The 17,747-nt window shown below is 38.7% G+C and overlaps 4 protein-coding genes across 7 annotated transcripts in view; 2 read left to right on the top strand and 2 right to left on the bottom strand.

Moving 5' to 3' along the window:
- Window positions 1-946: 946 nt before the first annotated feature.
- On the bottom strand, window positions 947-5,478 carry slc25a19 (solute carrier family 25 member 19). 2 transcript variants are annotated; one of them, XM_022752574.1, is made up of 7 exons: window positions 5,346-5,478; window positions 4,231-4,391; window positions 3,389-3,544; window positions 3,104-3,274; window positions 2,047-2,227; window positions 1,840-1,970; window positions 947-1,743 (listed from the first exon to the last, which is right to left on the bottom strand). In XM_022752574.1, exons 2-7 carry the CDS (start codon window positions 4,360-4,362, stop codon window positions 1,537-1,539), a joined length of 978 nt encoding a protein of 325 aa, XP_022608295.1. In that variant the 5' UTR covers window positions 4,363-4,391; window positions 5,346-5,478; the 3' UTR covers window positions 947-1,536. The 2 variants fall into 2 exon arrangements, with proteins under 2 accessions (XP_022608295.1, XP_022608296.1); XM_022752575.1 differs by having other exon boundaries at window positions 1,840-1,967.
- Window positions 5,479-7,148: 1,670 nt separating this feature from the next.
- mif4gd (MIF4G domain containing) lies at window positions 7,149-11,976 on the top strand. Of its 2 annotated transcripts, none has more exons than XM_022752341.1 (6): window positions 7,149-7,340; window positions 8,040-8,159; window positions 8,252-8,361; window positions 8,695-8,850; window positions 9,384-9,476; window positions 10,249-11,976. In XM_022752341.1, exons 2-6 carry the CDS (start codon window positions 8,081-8,083, stop codon window positions 10,474-10,476), a joined length of 666 nt encoding a protein of 221 aa, XP_022608062.1. In that variant the 5' UTR covers window positions 7,149-7,340; window positions 8,040-8,080; the 3' UTR covers window positions 10,477-11,976. The 2 variants fall into 2 exon arrangements, with proteins under 2 accessions (XP_022608062.1, XP_022608061.1); XM_022752340.1 differs by having other exon boundaries at window positions 7,149-7,368.
- A 144-nt stretch (window positions 11,977-12,120) lies between these two features.
- Window positions 12,121-14,558, bottom strand: mrps7 (mitochondrial ribosomal protein S7). Its single transcript, XM_022752339.1, has 5 exons — window positions 14,464-14,558; window positions 13,177-13,368; window positions 13,027-13,090; window positions 12,738-12,905; window positions 12,121-12,632 (listed from the first exon to the last, which is right to left on the bottom strand). Exons 1-5 carry the CDS (start codon window positions 14,505-14,507, stop codon window positions 12,411-12,413), a joined length of 690 nt encoding a protein of 229 aa, XP_022608060.1. The 5' UTR covers window positions 14,508-14,558; the 3' UTR covers window positions 12,121-12,410.
- A 208-nt stretch (window positions 14,559-14,766) lies between these two features.
- gga3 (golgi associated, gamma adaptin ear containing, ARF binding protein 3) overlaps window positions 14,767-17,747 on the top strand; it is a 9,493-nt gene continuing 6,512 nt past the window's right edge. The window contains exons 1-6 of one of the 2 annotated variants that reach the window (XM_022752338.1): window positions 14,767-14,809; window positions 16,546-16,630; window positions 16,719-16,794; window positions 16,885-16,983; window positions 17,084-17,207; window positions 17,303-17,406. In XM_022752338.1, coding sequence (XP_022608059.1) covers window positions 14,770-14,809; window positions 16,546-16,630; window positions 16,719-16,794; window positions 16,885-16,983; window positions 17,084-17,207; window positions 17,303-17,406 — 528 coding nt within the window. In that variant the 5' untranslated portion in view covers window positions 14,767-14,769. The remainder of the gene's footprint in view (window positions 14,810-16,545; window positions 16,631-16,718; window positions 16,795-16,884; window positions 16,984-17,083; window positions 17,208-17,302; window positions 17,407-17,747) is intronic. The other variant, XM_022752337.1, reaches the window with a different exon arrangement.

The following is a 17,747-nucleotide window of genomic DNA, read 5'->3' as shown; positions in this document are numbered from 1 at the left end:
AGATGCTGGAAAGTAAGACCTGAGTGGAAGTGGAAGCCCGTTCTTAAACTGACCAATCAGAGCCCAGTGTGCTCTGATTGGTCAGTTTCGGAGCAGGGAGGCGGGTCTTAAAGAGCCGTTTCAGACAAAGGGTGATGAGAGTATAGTAACCTGTGGGCCGCGGCCAAATCTAATGACAAGCAAATGGCAAGCATTTGCAAAACTGTTTAAAATGTTTTAAAACATCAGACATCTGCCCACCCTCAGCCAGATTCTGCTCAAGGTTTCTTCCTGTTAAAAGAAAGTTTTTCCTTGTTGTCATGTACATGCACATGGGGGAATGTTGGTCCTCTGTAGTATGAGTAGATTTAGACATGTTTTAAATGAAAAATACCCCAAGATAACTTCTGTTACGATTCGGCTTTATAAAAATAAAATTTTTACTTCATAATTGACTTCTAGCCTGGTGTTGTATTTTCTAGCAAGAATAAAACTTCCTGCATTTTTTTCTCCAGAACAAAAGCTTATGTCTACAAATGTACAACACACAAACATAAAAAAAAACATGGTATGCCTAAAATTGAGCTCTACTATACAACTGTGATATTTAATATAATTGCATTCCTGAGGAGCTTTGCCTCTCAAGTTCCAGGGCAATGCAGGCAAACTAAACTTTGGGTTTCCCGTGCTAAGCAAGTCATAATGCACTTTTACCAAAGTTTTAGAAGGATAATCCTGTGCATGTTTTGTCTTACAGTACATTATTAATTATACAGTAATGAAGGATGAACTATAGTATCCACTGCAGGTGTGGACTTGAGTCACATGACTTTTACTTCAGTGCGACACACACCTGTTTTACGAAAGGTGTATATATAGTAGCTTTAAACACACTAGTATTCTCATATTGCAGCACAAGTCCACGCAAAAACATTAATTCAAATAGATTAGACAACACAGAGCTAAGTCTTTATAAAAATTAAAACGTTTATTTTAAAAATAATTACCTATATGTAACAGTGTTGGACACAGACACATCGGCACAAACTCTTATTTAGCAGTGCATTTGGCCTATAATCAAGAGAATACTCTTGTCCACCACAATACAGAATATAGTCAATATTAAATGTTCATCATGTCTTTGCACAATAACACACACAACCCCAGAGGTGACTGTCAAGAAAATGTGAGTCAACAATAACAAAGTTGACTTGTTAATAAAAATCAGAGCTTAAAATGTGCAAAGTTCAGTATGAGCAAAAAATGTTAATATGACATTTACTGTATCTTTTAAAAGCCAGCATCCATAAACCTTAAAAATCCCAGGACAAAATATTAAATACATTTAAAATAAATTCAATGCTTATACAACAACAGGTGTAATGACAGCACAAAAAAAGTAAAGTAAAATGATGTTACGTTTTCCAATCCTTATATGTAAACACAATACAGCCACCACCAAATATCGACCAGTTGATACGTTTGTTAAGTGTAAAGAACAAAGCATATGTGCGTGATTTTGCCATTGTTTCTTTTTTTTTCTTCATTATCTTTCTTCTAGGTCTTTGGTGAGGTCTTTTGTTCTCTCTCTCTCTCCTTGAGGTTACGCATGGCATTGAGGAAAAATTCATACCAAAAAAAAGTGAAGCCTGTTGACAGCGCAGCCTTCACAAGGCTGGGCGAGAGGCCTTTAAAGAAGCCTCGGACGCCCTCCTCTTTGGCTATTTGAACCATGCAGTCCACCAGGCCTCTATAACTCCGCACCTGCACATCAGACACAAGAGATCACATTAGAAGGATTAAACATTAGACTCAAAATATGTGCTCCAAAAACGTGAAAGATGCTGTAGAGGAGCTTACCTGTCCAAAGTGAACTCTGGCTGTCTCAAACCCCCCCACCTGCAGTCTCTTCTTGAAGAGGTCAAAGGGGTACGTGATTGTTTTGCTGATCATCCCAGCTCCACTGCCACAGACCAGGCTTCTCAGGCCTACTTGAAGAACATCAAAATGTGAGTACTGCATATGTGTGCTCTAATGTGCAGGACCAGAAACTTGAGCTCCACTGACCTCCTGACTTTCCAGCGTTGGGCGGTGGAGCCAACAGCTTCTTGAAGACATTGTAGAAAAAGAACTGCAACCCAGCGTAAGGAAAAACCGCCATAAGTGTTGGACACAGGCCGCGGTAAAAAGTCAGCACTCCCTCTGAGCGGCACATGGCAGACACAGCATGTCGCAGGTTCCTGTACACCTGAGAAGACAAATGAGGTATTATCGCATGGTTTCAGCACTAGGAATCACAACATTACATACTGGGCAATATCTAATTTTTGTCAGTACATCCCAGCAGTAAAAAACGAATTAATTAATGCTCCCTGGACATAGATAAGCAGCATAAAATTGATGGATGGATTAACCAATTACAAATGATTTGTTCATTTAAGGTTTTGCTGAAAAGGGCTGATCAGCCTCCTGCGCGCACAATCCACTGTCACAATGATCCCAGGTTATAGGTGTGTAACGTCTCCTGACAGCCCACAGTCGGATGAAAAGACATTTTAAAGCAAACATTACTGTCTAAAGAGGACAAGGGAAAATATTTAAGTCTTTTGTTACTTAAACTTAAGACTTTTAAAGACCTTGTAAGGGCCTTCTTTGAGGACACTGAATTAAATGCTTTTTAATAATTTAATGCACAGCCTGTTGATCCCCCACAATAAGCATCAGAACCCCTGTTTTTAAGTTTGTCTAAATCACTGACCATACATGGGAGCAAAAACATACCCACTGAGTCACTTAGGCTTCTCAAATGATATGAAAAAAATGAAATGTGGGTAGTTGTCTCCAGCAAAGGTAAACTGGACCACACAACATTTTCTTTACTAACTTTCATTAGGTGCACAGAAAGACATGGCCAAAGAGATACAAGGTCTTAGGGAAAATCAGTCTGTCCCACCAACACTTACAATGCTGTCATCTCAGTGCCTTGCATTGAACTGAACAGAGCGCCAAGTGTTTTTTTTAATAAAATCAACTCATCAAATCAGTCGTAAAACCTATGATTTCGATAATAAAATCCTAGATAAGGTTCTGACAGCTGCACTGCATCAGCAGTGGCGTGTCCTACCTTGGGCTCTCCCTGAGCTGCAAAGCGTGTGCGCAGTGTGTCCAGAGGCTGGCAAACCACTGTAGCAGAGCAGGCAGCCAAGCCGCCACATATAAAATGAACTCCTGCCGTCTGGCTGTCATATGGTGTCGACTTGTGGACCACCTCAGTCAGACACTCAAAACTGGCAAACTGCAAAGCACACATACGCAAATAAGCACATCTTGTTAATAACGGGGATCGTGTTATTAGGAGAGTTTTGTTGAGTTTGATTGTTTGTGTGAGCATGCAGTTTAAAGACTCCACCTGGACGGCCCCGAAGCCGATGGAGAGGAGCTGTGCCGGGATGTGCCCTTTCCAGAAAGCAGAGAGTCCCTCCTCTGAATGAATGCAGCGAGCTGCCTGAAATAACCCTGAGTACTTCCCCTCTGGCCTCTGTGATGACACTCGCTCAATCTGCAGCTGGTGGGGGAGAGAGATACTGATGAACATACAGGATTGTCAACACAGCATTAGAGCTTTCCACAGTTATTACAGTTGTGTTGCAAACAATCGCTCCTGCAAAGAAAACTTGTATTGAAGTAGACTGTTACTACTTGTGTGGGTCACTTGTCTACCTCTACCAACCTACCTCTACATACAATGCAAACACCATTAATGGCATTTTCAACATAACTTTTGATGATTATTCAGTTGCTAAGATGAGACATTTCGAGCATGGATGGTAAACCAACCAACCACTGATGAAAGAGCTACAATATAATATGTGGCAAGTCTGTTTTCCATATCAGACCATGGAATATAATTATATATATATATATATATATATATATACATCGTATTGCCTACACTTTGTCAAAGTTTTGAGCTACAACTACATTTTCTGTGTACATCTAATTTTTAGGAGTTTGGAGCACAACTATCACTAGGTAAAGTATTTGAGAGAACTGTTTCATCATCTGCTGCAATCTATTAACACTAAACACTATGAAATATCATTATTAGATGTGGTCACAGGTGGTGATGCACTGCATTTTGCTTTCATTCAAACACATTCAAAGTCTGCATGAATCCTCACTGAGCTCTCTCCTTGCAGAGGTGAATCGCAACCACTTCCACAAAGAGAAAGTAAACAGTTACATCGTTACCTGAAATCTGATTTTAAGGACGTCAAACGGGCTAATGAGGGCTCGTGTGACCATCCCAGCAGCTGATCCAGCCAGAGCTGCCTCCTCTGGGGAGAGAGCTGTGCCCTGAGCCCCAGGGTCATACCCCACCATGTCTCCACAACCTCAGGGTCCCGTTAACACTGAAGACAGAGATAAAGAATCATTTATGCTGTAATGTTAATGTAAGCTTTTATTCAGTGGCAAATCCCCGAAATGTTAAAGTGTACAAATGACAAAGAGAAGAATGGTACTTCAGTTTTCATGTGTTGAAGTTAACAAATTATTTAATTAGTATTTATTCTGATTTCTCCAATTTTATACATCAGTGGTGTAAGAAGTATTCTAAGCCTTTGCTTAGGTAAAAGTAGAAATACAACAATGTAAAAGCGTCCATTACAAGTTAAAGTCCTGCATTTAAAATTGATATGACTTAATTAAAAGTCTTAAGTATTAGCAACAAAATGTACTCATAATGCACAATGGTCCCTTTCAGAGAGTTTCTTTATTATATATAAAATATGTTATTGGAACATAATTTTAATGTTGCAGCAGGTCAATATAGAGCTGATGTGCCCTGCTTTATATACTGCTGGGTAGTTTTATCAGTGCCAATTAATATTTTACAAAATGATCATAAAATCTTGATCTGCAAAGTGAACAGCTGTCAGGTTACAAAATGTAAAAACCAGAGCTCTGGATCCTGATTATATGTGAATTTGTCGTGTCTTGTAAGCCCAGTCAGTGTAGGCATGACACAGTATATTATCAATTTCATTCATTCACGTGTTTTTTTTACGAGGCTGTGCAGAAGTTAGTGGCACAACATTCTTGATGAACGTTTCAAATACTGTAGTTGACACCAATATTGTCAAAACATTCATATATAGACAAAAATGGAATTGTCAAGAATAATATGATATAATATTAATAGAAATAAGCATGAAATGTTATAAAGACCAGATAAAGTAGCAGCTACAGCATGTAGAGGACACGCTAACATTGGGACCTTGAGACATAAGCTATGTTAAAAACAACAGAGCAGCTATTTAGTTTGTCCCGAGGCTCAGCGCTGCGACAGAGAATCAAGTTCTTACCTTGTAGTAAAATTGCGTCATAAATACAACTACACAACAGGACTGGGCCTGGACTAACACAATTCAACATTATCTGGATAATATCAGACTCCCATCGCACGCCATGGACTGCAAATATTACTTCCGGGTTAGATAGAAAGTAACTACTCCTGTCAAAGAAGAAATATCTCGGCAAGATTTTAACGGCATCACCACCAACCGTCTGTTTATATTCACAGCACGCCCACCACGCTGTCGAAATTTTAAACTTATTTTGAATGTCGCTACCGGAAGTATCAGTGTGATATTGAGTGTGGCTTGACAAATACCGCCTCTAATGGTCATGTTCAAAGTCATTGCTCAAACTTCTAGTTTTGACCTTTTCATCAAGCTACTTGATTATAAACAAATCCAGAGATGTGTGTTTCTAACCACTCTGTCAATGATAGCCTATCCAACAAAAACACTGTTTGCAGAGAATAAGTAAATACTAATTGTTGTAATTGATGGTGGAAAAGCTCTACACTTGTTCTGGAGCCTCTATTTGTGATAATATTTTTTGTTGATTTTTCAATTCTACCTGTTTGGTTTGATGTCTGTAGCTTGAACCAAAACAGTACTATTTTATGAATAAATCTTTTGTCATTTTGGCAAAATTTAATGTCCACCAGTAAATTATAGCCTATTACTACAAAAATAATGTTTTCAAAAAATAAACAAACAAAACAAAATAAAACAAACCACAATCAATATCTTCTGCACTCTACCTGCACAATGGCTATATCAAGTTGGAGATAATTTTCTTGGGGTTTTATGTATTCATTCTTGTTTATGTTTTTTTTTTTTAATTTAGGCTATTCTAATCATTGTTGTTTGTTTTGTTTTAAAACACTTGTTTTTAATGTATTGACCGGAAGTCTTATTAGGTTATTGTGTCTATATTTATGCCGGTGCAGTTGTAGTTGCTCGCTGTAATCACTAGATGGCAGACTGATAACCCTGCTAGCATCGACTAGACACATCAGCATATTAAAAATCTAAGTAACTCAGAGGGAAAGTCAAATGAAAGGGTAAATTATGTAGCCTACAGGAAATCCTAAGTTTTGTTTTTATAATATGATTATATACTATCAGGTGTACATATATTTGAGGATAATTATCTAGCAGCATGTTTGACTTAGCCCCAGTCTGTCTCTCTCTCTTTCATTTTAAGGTTTTAATTAATTTTTATACTCATTATATCACTGAGATAATGTGCTGCTTTAGCAATACTAAATAGGGGGAAACGAATAAAGAAATGCAGTGAACTTATACCATGTAGCTACACTGCCCTCTGGAGACAACATGCTGTCCTCTAGCGGTCACAGCCGGCCACAACACCATCAACATCAAATTAGGCACAATGATATAATAATACATCCGGGTAGAACCTTCAAAATAATGGTATAATGTAAAACAGTGATGTAGTTGCGCACTATGACCAAGAGAGGGCTGAAAAAAATACACATGAACACTTCTTCACCGGTAACATAACTGTATCGCAGACAGGCAAAGAAAAGATGGGTGGTGTGTTATACAAATAAATCAACAATGAACAAAAACAGACCTGAAAATGAGCCTTAAGTCGTATGCAGAATAGCGTACAAAAACTTGCAGTGTACACTTTCAAAATAATACTTCAACAATCAAAAGTAGTGTAGTTATGCTCTATGGCCACTGGTCGGCACCGAATGCTCATGATTATAAGCGTATGATTACCCAGAGATAAAACAGCATACAACTGCCTCACAAACAAACGTTTCATACTCAGAAGAAGTGTGAAAAGGCGTTGCGAGTGCGAGAATAGGGACATTCTCGTCAGCCGTCTTTTCGGTCATGATTACGTTGTTTTGATTAGGTGGACGAGGGCAGGGATTCATCTTGGCTTGACACTTGAGCTTTGAAAGAATGCGTCGGGTAACGTCTACATCCACCCCAGAGAGACCAGCATAGATGTGAAGAATTGCTGTTAAATTGGTAAAATTCCCCACCTTATCCTCGAAATGTAAGTTACTGATTAGCTCTGTCTTTTCTACTTGCTCAATATATAGTTTTCCCGTTTCTTTCTTTTGGCGGGCGACTGTAAATAAATGTGAGATTGGTATAAAACTTGACGCTAACTCGTATTAACGTTAGGTTTCTGCGAGGCATACACGCTAGCTAATTCACTGTTAGTTAACGATATTTATCGGTATGTTCACGAGAAGACAACTTAACTGTGTTAACGTTACAGTTACTCGTTAACCCGACAACAAACCGAATAACGTTACTCAAGTTGACGTTTAGCTAACGTTAGCCTCAGTTAACTACTTGTATTGGGTTTGTGGCTAACAAGCTGGTATTTAAGATATCGCTAAGTAAAGGCATACTTTGTTCTTGTGTTGTCAGTTAAATCTGTTGATTAGGGGTATTGAGTGACCTTTTAGTTGACCCGAGTTTGCCCATGTAATCCCTCCTATCCCTCAGTGAATGAGCTGTGGGGAGCCGCCAGTTTGATGACAGTACAGGATTTTGTGGTTATTGTTCTTTGGTCTCTGTCTGTAATGCATTTTGTGCCCAAGCTTGAAGCAGAACCTTAATCTGTGTTTGGGAAAGGTCACATTTTGTTTGAAAACACCTGTCAAGTGTTTCATTGATAAAAATGCTAAAGTAAAAAGTGTTGTTTGATATTCACAGCTTGACAGCTCTCAAGTGTAATTTGGGTGCAGCCATCTAAAATGGAAAACTCCACTGAAGACTACAGGATCCAGTCATTTGACCTAGACACACAGGTTTTGCTGAAAACAGCCTTGAAAGGTCAGCATTTTACGCTACTGTTTTCAGCACCCAATGTGTGCTTGATGAACATCTCCAACAATCCTTTTGTAAATACATCTCTGTCTCTTTAGATCCAGGTTCAGTGAACCTGGAGAAGGTTTCCAACATCATCGTGGATCAGTCTTTGAAGGACCAGGTGTTCAGCAAAGAGGCAGGACGCATCTGCTACACCATTGTGCAGGTCGATACTTATGGCAGTTTGAGGGGCTGGTCGTCCATCACGTTAAACAGTAGATGTTGTAGTTTGTTCAAGGCAGTGTGTACTGGCTAAGACAATGAGTGCCATTGAGGCAGAAGGATTTAAGAAACTAGAACAAGACTAAGATCTGATTGAGTCTTGTTAACCAAATTCTTAATCCTCTTACGTTATCAATGCCTAACACTCGAGCAACGGGAGGCTCTTAAGGCAGCTTACCTACATCACTGTGTTTCCTGACTTTTTGTCCATACTTCACCCTCTATGATCTGACCTGACTCTTGCTCTGTTTCTCTCTCTCTTGATTATGTCATGCAGGCTGAGGCCAAGCAGAGCAACGGAAACGTGTTCAGGAGAAACTTGTTGAATCGACTCCAGCAGGAGTTCAAGGGCCGGGAGGAGACCAGGGGGCGCTCGCTGCAGGAGTGGGTGTGCTATGTCACATTCATCTGTAACATCTTTGACTACCTCAAAGTAAGAGTCAGAGCGAGCTTTACTGTTGTTTTCCGTGAAGATATTTCAGACTTCATCATGTTGTCATGCTTTAATTATGAATTCAGAGCAGCATTGTTAAATTGCTCTGTATCAAAGTATCTTTAAAATGACTCGTGGGAATTTTCTTTTAGCTGTTACCTTGTGATGTCTTTGATTACATCTTGTGTAGCAGATTTAAATTTCCTAAAACTTCTCATAACCACTAATACTGTACCTGTGCTTCATCAATGTGTTATCTTTAACACCTTGCTTGGAAGGTTTGGCCCTAGTACATTTTCACATCAACTGGAACCTGACTCAGGTTTCATCCTTTACAATGGCATATTGTTTAGCCAGGTCAGTTTACTTGGGTTAACTTTGTGTTGACAGCTGACGCTTCTTTACTTATGTGAAAGGGAAATTATAAACAAGGACTTGATGCAGTTGCCTTTCCTCAATGAGAGTTGAGCTCTTTTTAACATTATTAACAATCAGCTGCTGTAAACACTCTCTATGTTCATCTTGACATTTAGGTGAACAACATGCCGATGGTGGCCCTGGTTCATCCTGTGTATGACTGTCTGATAAGACTGGCTCAGCCAGATGCTCTAATGAATGAGGAAGAGGTAAGGAAGAGCTTGTGTTTATTTCTCCTTTTGTTATTTACATTTGATTTGGTAAAATGATCGATACATTAATAGACAATGTTACACTAGTCTTATAATAATACAGTGGTATTGATATTATGCTAGTTGACAAATCTGCCCCATCTGAAAAGTTCCCTGTTGAATTTTCCTGTCAACAAACAAAAACTATTTACATTCAGTGTTAAACGCATTAAAACACATTGTATGTGTCCTTGAGGTCTAACAAACATTAGGAATGTTTCCTTCCTCATCAAACCTTTGCAAAGCTGAAGTGGTTCCCATCCAGCATTGTTTACACTTTTAGTTGATAAAAATACATTCATTTACTACCCAACAAAAAACAAATTAAAAGCAGATTTTTAAAAAAACAACAACGTTCAACTTAGTTAGCATCTGTAACAATGTTATTTACAGTGTCTATAATAAAGTCATAATATTACATTGGGCTGACAGTTGTGAGATTTCTCACAATTTGCTGATAGTTCCTCTCCCTTTTTACCTCAGTCACAGAGCAGAGAAGTGACACTGTAAAGACAAGGAATCTGATTGGTTCCCCTGTCTGCGTTCTGAACACTGATTGCTTTGCGGATAGATAGACCTTACTGAAGTTAGAGAAATTACATTGAACATGAAACCTTGTTCTTTTTTCAAATTATATTTGTTAAAGAATAGTTTCATGTAATTAAAGCATTTGACAACAGGGAATATTCCCCCCCACACACACACACCCCACCCCCACCCCCCCCTGCAGGTGGACTGCCTGGTGCTGCAGCTGCATCGCATCGGAGAGCAGCTGGAGAAGGTGAACGGCCAGCGGATGGACGAGCTGTTTTTCCTGCTGCGGGATGGCTTCCTGCTCCAGGAGGGCCTGAGCTCCATGGCCCGTCTGCTGCTGCTAGAGATCCTGGAGTTCAGGGCCGGAGGGTGGATGCTCAGCAGCACCGCCCACAAGTACTACTACAGTGAAATCGCGGACTAGGACAGTTGCAAGGACTAGGGTGCCAAGCAGCTTTTTGGCAGCTGCATTAGGAAACGTTCAAGCACCTTGGACACCTCTGCTTAGTCGCCACCAAGTCTAAAACCAGCAGTTTCACAACGGACAGCGACCCCTTCCAGGTAATCAGCGGAGGGTTTGTGAAGATGGCGGCTCATAGTGTAACAAGACTTTGATTTTGCTGGATTGTTCCCTGCGTTTGATAATATTACTGAGACATAGTGCCGTGGATGTGAAACGTGCAATAGTTCAAAGGAGCTGAAGTTCAGTTCGCGAGGTTTAGCCACATTCAGGAACACTTTGTTTTAAAGGAGTTTGTTTTAAAGTTTGATTACAGCTAGAGAAGCTGAAGATATTTTTTATGTTTTTTTAAAAAATCTTTCTAGCATTCCTCTTTTGAGAAAACATTTCAACTTATTTTTTACCAAATCTAAAGGAGTTGGAAAAGACATTCCAGTCAGATGCAAGCTGATTTGGTCTTTGCTTTACCTTTTATTGTTGTGTGACCAATTTTTTAATTAATTGAAGATAAATATTTTAAATATTTAGTTTAATATTTTATTGTAGAATTGAGTTTTACAAAAGGTTTGAGTTGCAGTTCAGAGGAATTTTCTGCCTAATTTTTCCTGTGGGATTCCTGTGTGACTGTTTCTTTGCCACTCGACATGTGAAGCTCAGATAAAACATTGTCTTAATTCAGGGATTTTCTTTTCTTTCTTTCTTTTTTTGTTGCAGCTCAACTTAAAAATAAAAGACCAAGAGTTTGGTTAGATTTCATATTTGAATTTTTCTACAGATAAATAGGTCAGATATTGAATTGATTTCTGGATTTACAAGTTTCATATGTAAACAAGTTGTGCCAATGTAACATGCACAGGATCATCCGAAACAGCTGATTTTGACAGAGCTTAAACTCTTAATTTGTAGTCAAGGTGCTTGGAGAGTAGTTAATTTCCACCCATTACATATATCCCATCGCATGAGCATTAAACTAGAGGAAAAGTATTTTGCATTTGAATTCAGGTTCCATCAGCACTGGCAATGCTATGTAGCTGAACTCAAGTTTTACTTTGGAGTCTGTTGTTACATCTGTTTATTGTTTATTTCAGTGACAGCTCTGAGGTCTACAACCAAAGCTGTGCCTTGGAATCAGACACAAGCATAGGACAAATTTCATGTAGTTAAAATGTGACACCTCTTTGAAATGACTTGATTTTGAAAACCTGTACCTGTAAAATGTAAATAAGTAAAGCTTTATATAAAGTTTACTTTCACAGCATTCAGACAAATCAGCGAAACTTGAATTCCTAGAAAGAATTCTCAAGGTTTGAATAAAATACAATTTGTAAAAAATGGTCAGGACTTAGGAAATTTTGTATATGTCCCAAAATCCTTTTTTCTAGTAGTATTTGAAGATTTACACATACATTTTGGTATTTGTCACTACATTCAGAGCAGAAATGGGCTCAACAATGTTACTGACTGCAGTATATGTTTCTGTATTTTCTTACCATGTTGCTACATTTTTACATCACTCAGTTCCATTTTTTATGGTTGGGTTGTACATTTAATGCAGATGTATTTGTTCCAATAAATCTCTGGAAGTTTTTCCTTTATCCAGTTCAATGTGTTTATTGTGTTTTGATTAACGATACAACTGAGTGCGACTGTTTATGGTACATGATACAATTTCTCAGTGCAAAAAGTGACAGTAAGCCATGTTTATACACATTTCACTTCTTCAACAGCACTTTTTACAGCATAGTCCTTCCACCAAAGCATTTTCATGGTGTTTACTATTTACATTTGTAGTTTCAGTAAAACAATGTGTCGCTGAATTTTCCACCAGCATCTGTCCAGTCTGTCAAAATGAGGGAACATTTGAATTGACAGTGTTTCAGTCCGGAGGGGGGGTCTTTCTACCACCAGCGGTAATGGGCGTATGCTCTGTTGGATTCGGCCATCTTGTGCAGCTCATATTTCTTCTTGATAACGTTGCCCTCCTTGATGGAGGCTGCCATCAGTTCCTGGGAGAGTTTTTCATACATATGCGTGCGTCTGTGTTTGTTGTTCTTGCACTCCGTGATCATCCATTTCATGGCGAGGAAGCGACGTCTGTTGTCTGTAAGAGGGATGGGTACCTGTGGGTGGAGAATACAGTTAAGACTTCTTTATGTTTATGTTTTGTTGCCACATTTGTGCCAAACTTTTTTCTGAAGAACAAACTTCAGTGACTTATCACTGACCTGATAGAACTTTCCACCTTTCTGTATGCTGGCCAGCCCAACCACAGGCTTACAGTTGTCCAGAGCCTGGTGAAAGATGGTATAGGGGTTGCACTCAATCTTGTCCTTCTCCCCCTCTGGAGCTTTGTGGTATTTTTCCACCTGTTTCCTCTTTATATTCTCCAGAGTCTGGGATAAAGAGAAACGGCAGCAATTAGTGCAGTATATTATTAGACCAACAGCAAATCTTTGAGCCTCACTTCAGAGACCAGACAGTGTCAAGATCTGTTTTTTGTTTTTTTTGTTTTACTTGTGTCATGATCGTCCTGGCCAAAATCTTGTCTCCATGTTTCATCATCATGTTGATGAATTTACTGAAAAGCAAAGACAAACATGATCAGCTTTGACTAAACAGGTGCCATGAGTGCTGCTCTCCCGCAGTAACCCGAGATTGTTTTACCTGAGGTCTGGGTCGTTGAAAACAGAGCTGGTGACTCCGCTGGTTGCTGCTTTGATGGGTCGAAGCACTTTGAGCTGCCGCTGTTCCTTCTCCTCAGCAGTCAGCTCTGCCTCTGGTCTGCTGTACACCTCCTTCCTGACCTCTGGCTCCAGATAGTACGGGTTATACCTGCTCCATCTTACCAAGAACACTCTGCAGACGAAGAACACACAAGGAAGTTTCATGAATAGTCTCTTGGCAAAAAATGAATTGGCAATTTGGCAACTGAATATCTTCTGGTGTGGACTAAACCAGCAATTTGTCACCTGGACTCTGGGAGTTTGTGATGGGTATTTTTCACTCGTTTCTCACATTTTACAGACTAAAGACTAAAAGTGATTAGCCAATTAATCAAAAATCAAATTAATTAATGATGAAAATCATTGTTGCACCCCTGAAGGGGGGAATCCCTTTCCCTTTGATTCCATTATTATCTTATTATTGATTGATTAAAATAATTTTGACATGCTCTAATGAGTTTTGAAACCATTCCAGTCAATAAACTGATTCATAAGTGATTGTTTAAACGTCTATCTTTGAGTTTTGACTGAAAATGTGATGACTCCTTAGCCTCTAGAAACATGTGAAGGTCAAGTTATGCTGTAATGTGACATTTTATAGATAAAACAATGCTGCAATGAGGAGACCATTAATCGATTATTCTATTGGCAGAAAATGTATCAACAAATATTTTGGTTTAGAAGCTAGTTATCAGTTTAGTAACTGTTCAATTAGAAATATCAAATATCTGCATATAATGTGAACATTTTCATTTCTTTGTTGTGCATGACACCAAACTGGATATTATTGGGTTTTTGGACAAAACAAAAAGATTTAAAGATGTTACATTGGGCTGACTCTTTTTTTTACGAAACAAGTTATCGATTAATCAAGAAAATAATCGGCAGATTAATTGATTAACCTTACTGCAGACATTATGCTCTGCACTGTTAAAGTAATGGGAAAATGTCGCTATATTATACACGTAATTGACTAAATTATTAGACGGCTCATTAAAAAACAGACCGACGCTTATGATATTATTGGATGTCATTGTTTTGAATAATGTAAATAATAGTTTTCTGCAGCTGTGGGTTAGGGTTAGTTTCTTAGAACTAATAAACCGCGAAGCGTTAAGTTACATTATCAGAGTTTTGATTCTGAATGGCAGGAGTTAAACGTCTAACATTAATATTAAACAGATATTTAAAGGTAGTTAATTGATATCTTTATAAATGTCATATTTACCTTGGTGTCCACGGTTTTAATAATCCTGACAGGGAGGCAGCCATCTTCACAATGTGAGTGTCAGTTAGGACCCCGGTTTAGTATTTCGTGCAGATGCCTTGGAAAAAAATAAAATAAAAAGTATTTTTAAAAAAACAAAAAAAAAACCGACAGTGTTTCGTTCAGTATATTTTAATTTTCAACATCAACGCGACTTTAGGCTTTTTCAAATGTTAGATATTTTGTATTATTTAGTAAATAATTTCGAGCATCAATTTTGGACTCTCGCGCACACGTTGGTGACATCACGCGATGTTTTTAAGTGCTATGGCGTACCAGGAAGGGGAGTCGCTTGAATCTTGGCTCAGTGAGTGTTTAATCCCATTTTATGAATTAAATAACATGTGAAATTAGCTAGATAACGTTGCTGCGGATGATAGGGCAGCGCATCGTCTGTAGAGAGGCTGTCAGCGCGCTGTTTGGCTGCTGGTGGAGGTTGTCAACCCAATGTCTGCAGCATTAAGTATCAGGCTGGGTGGAGAGCTTTAATAAAACACTGTGTGTGGGACACATTTACCAGTGACTGTGCAGTGACATGAAGCTTTACAGACAGCTGTCCGTCTACACAGCTCAATACTTTGTGCAGGGCAGGAACAGATTGGTCTGGGTGATGAATGAGCTCCTCTGTCAACACAATGGACACCAAACCAGTAATTACAAAAGAGGAAGATGTCAACAATTACTGCATTGTCATGTTGGGACCCAACAGTCATGTTGATCACAAGACTCACAGGGATCCATATTGACAGTGGGATGATATCAGTAATCAGTGGAAAGTAACAAAGTACATTTACTAAGGACTGTACAATTTTGATTTACTTTTTAATATTTCCATTTCCAGTTTTACTCCATTACATTTCAGAGGGAAAGGTTGTACCTACTTTTTACTAAATGTATTTGACAGTTGACATACTTTACATTAGAAAATGAAACATATTGAATAAGAATATTTTGGCAAATTACATATTTTACTGATTTTTGAGGTGAAAAGAAGTAAATACAACCCCTGCAGAAAACTAGGACTGTAACTATAATTATTTTCAATATTGATTAATCTGCCAATTATTTTCTTGATTAATCAAATAGTGGGTTTTTTCTATAAAATGACTGAAAAAATACTGTTATAATTTCTCACAGACCAAAGCGATGAATTCATGTCTTTGTCCAGCCAACAGTCAAAAATATGAAGATATTCAGTTTCATGGCATGTGTGAAGATGAAAAGCATCAAATCCTCACATTGAGAAGTTAGAAACAGCAAATATTTGACATCTTTTAAATAATAACTAAAATGATCAGTCTTTGAAATAGTTAAACTGATCAATTAATCAACTAATCACTACTGCTGTACATGAAACAGACATTGCAAAATAATTTCTGTACATGTTAATGCACAGTTGAACATAAACATGCATTAACATAAATACAAAAAGTAAACAGTAAAAAATTAGGTACTTTTACTACGGCATAATACTGTACCCTTCAAACACACCAGTTTAGTTAGTGTGTTAATGAGGGTGGATATTACTAGTAGGATGGTGGTGGTACTGGTTTCCAGTGAATACGAACACTGTGGGTGTGTGTGTGTGTGTGGGCACAATGAGACATCAGGAGAAGTAGCAGTTCAATTCCAGTCTTTACAGGTTTATTTGCACTCTTTCAAGGTTATTTATAGAGGTAACAGGTAGGTGGCTTACAATTATGGCTGTTTTTTATCTATTAAACAGAAAATATAAATCATGTATTAATTCCATTAAAAATATATAAACTAAGAGTGTCATAATATAAGCAACTACTAACATAACTTGAACATAACTAATATTGGTATCGTCTAAAGTTTAAACAACAAAGGGACTCACATTACACTCAGTCAAACAACTGTGACCAGGAGCCCAGGGTTCTTCTGCAGGTAGACAAAAGGGGCTAGCACCTGAAATCAATCCTTCTTATAACCGCCAGCCCCTCCTCCTTCCTGCTTCTCCCGAGGCAGCTCCTCCTCCAAACATGCTCTTCACAACACAGTGTAAATGTCTTTCTCCAACAGATAAAGCCACCCATCCAACAAACAGACAGGAGGACTGGGAGTATATCATTGGCTTCTGTGATCAGATCAACAAGGAACTGGAAGGGTATGTCTGTGAAATACTCACAAAACATTTTTTGAAAACCAGGCAGTTGGCTCAGGAAAAGTTTTTCATCTGGAATTTCTTCTTGCAGTCCTCAGATAGCGGTAACTCTGCTCGTCCACAAAATCCACTCACCACAAGAATGGGAAGCACTTCAGGCTCTGACAGTAAGAAATACTGCACATAAACGTCAACAGGAAGTTCTTTTTTTTTCTCATCTACTGAACCAGTCATTCACATAAATATTTGGTGTACAGGTATTGGAGGCATGTATGAAGAACTGCGGGAGAAGGTTTCATAATGAAGTCGGAAAATACAGATTTTTGAATGAGCTGATTAAAGTTGTGTCTCCAAAGGTGAGCGATCTCCACATGGGTTTAGACTATATGCTAATGAAAGGTAGGCTGATTGTGTGTCCTTCTATCCACCCTCTTTATCATCACCCCTTTTTTGCAGTACATGGGTGACAGTGCACCCGAGAAAGTGAAGCTGAAGATTGTAGAGATGCTGTACAGCTGGACGGTTGCTTTTCCCAACGAAACCAAGATCGGTGAAGCCTATCAGACGCTGAGAAGACAGGGTATGTTTCTCTTTCTTCTCCCTTGATCAGTCAGAACACACAAAACATCTGCTGTAAAGGAATCGTATTAATCCAGTCCTCACTCTCCTCACCAGGCCTCGTGACACATGATCCGGAGTTACCGCTGGACAGGACTCTGATTCCCTCTCCTCTGACACGACCTAAACACCCAGTGTTTGACAACGAGGACATGGGAAAGGTGAGGAATTGAAGGGGAAAAAAAACGGCTCTGTAATGTTGGGATTCAACCAGACTGCATTAGGTTGGAAGTAAAGAACACATAACTCCTTTCTAAATCACTACTGCTTCTAAAGTCATCATCATCATCATCATCATCATCATCATCATTAAACACACAAATGACTTGTAAAAAAAAAATCAAAGTTGTTTGACTTGCCCTCATAGTTTTAGCAGAATCATTTGTTCTAGAGGAAATTCTGCAATTTCAAAAGCAAACTGATGTTTTTGTGTGTGTGTGTGTGTGTGTGTGTGTGTGTGTGTGTGTGTGTGTGTGTGTGTGTGTGTGTGTGTGTGTGTTGT

This window comes from Seriola dumerili, unplaced genomic scaffold (assembly GCF_002260705.1).
Source record: "Seriola dumerili isolate Sdu_G_001 unplaced genomic scaffold, Sdu_1.0 BDQW01000169.1, whole genome shotgun sequence".
NCBI lineage: Eukaryota > Metazoa > Chordata > Actinopteri > Carangiformes > Carangidae > Seriola > Seriola dumerili.
This window is presented reverse-complemented; position numbering and strand designations above follow the sequence as displayed.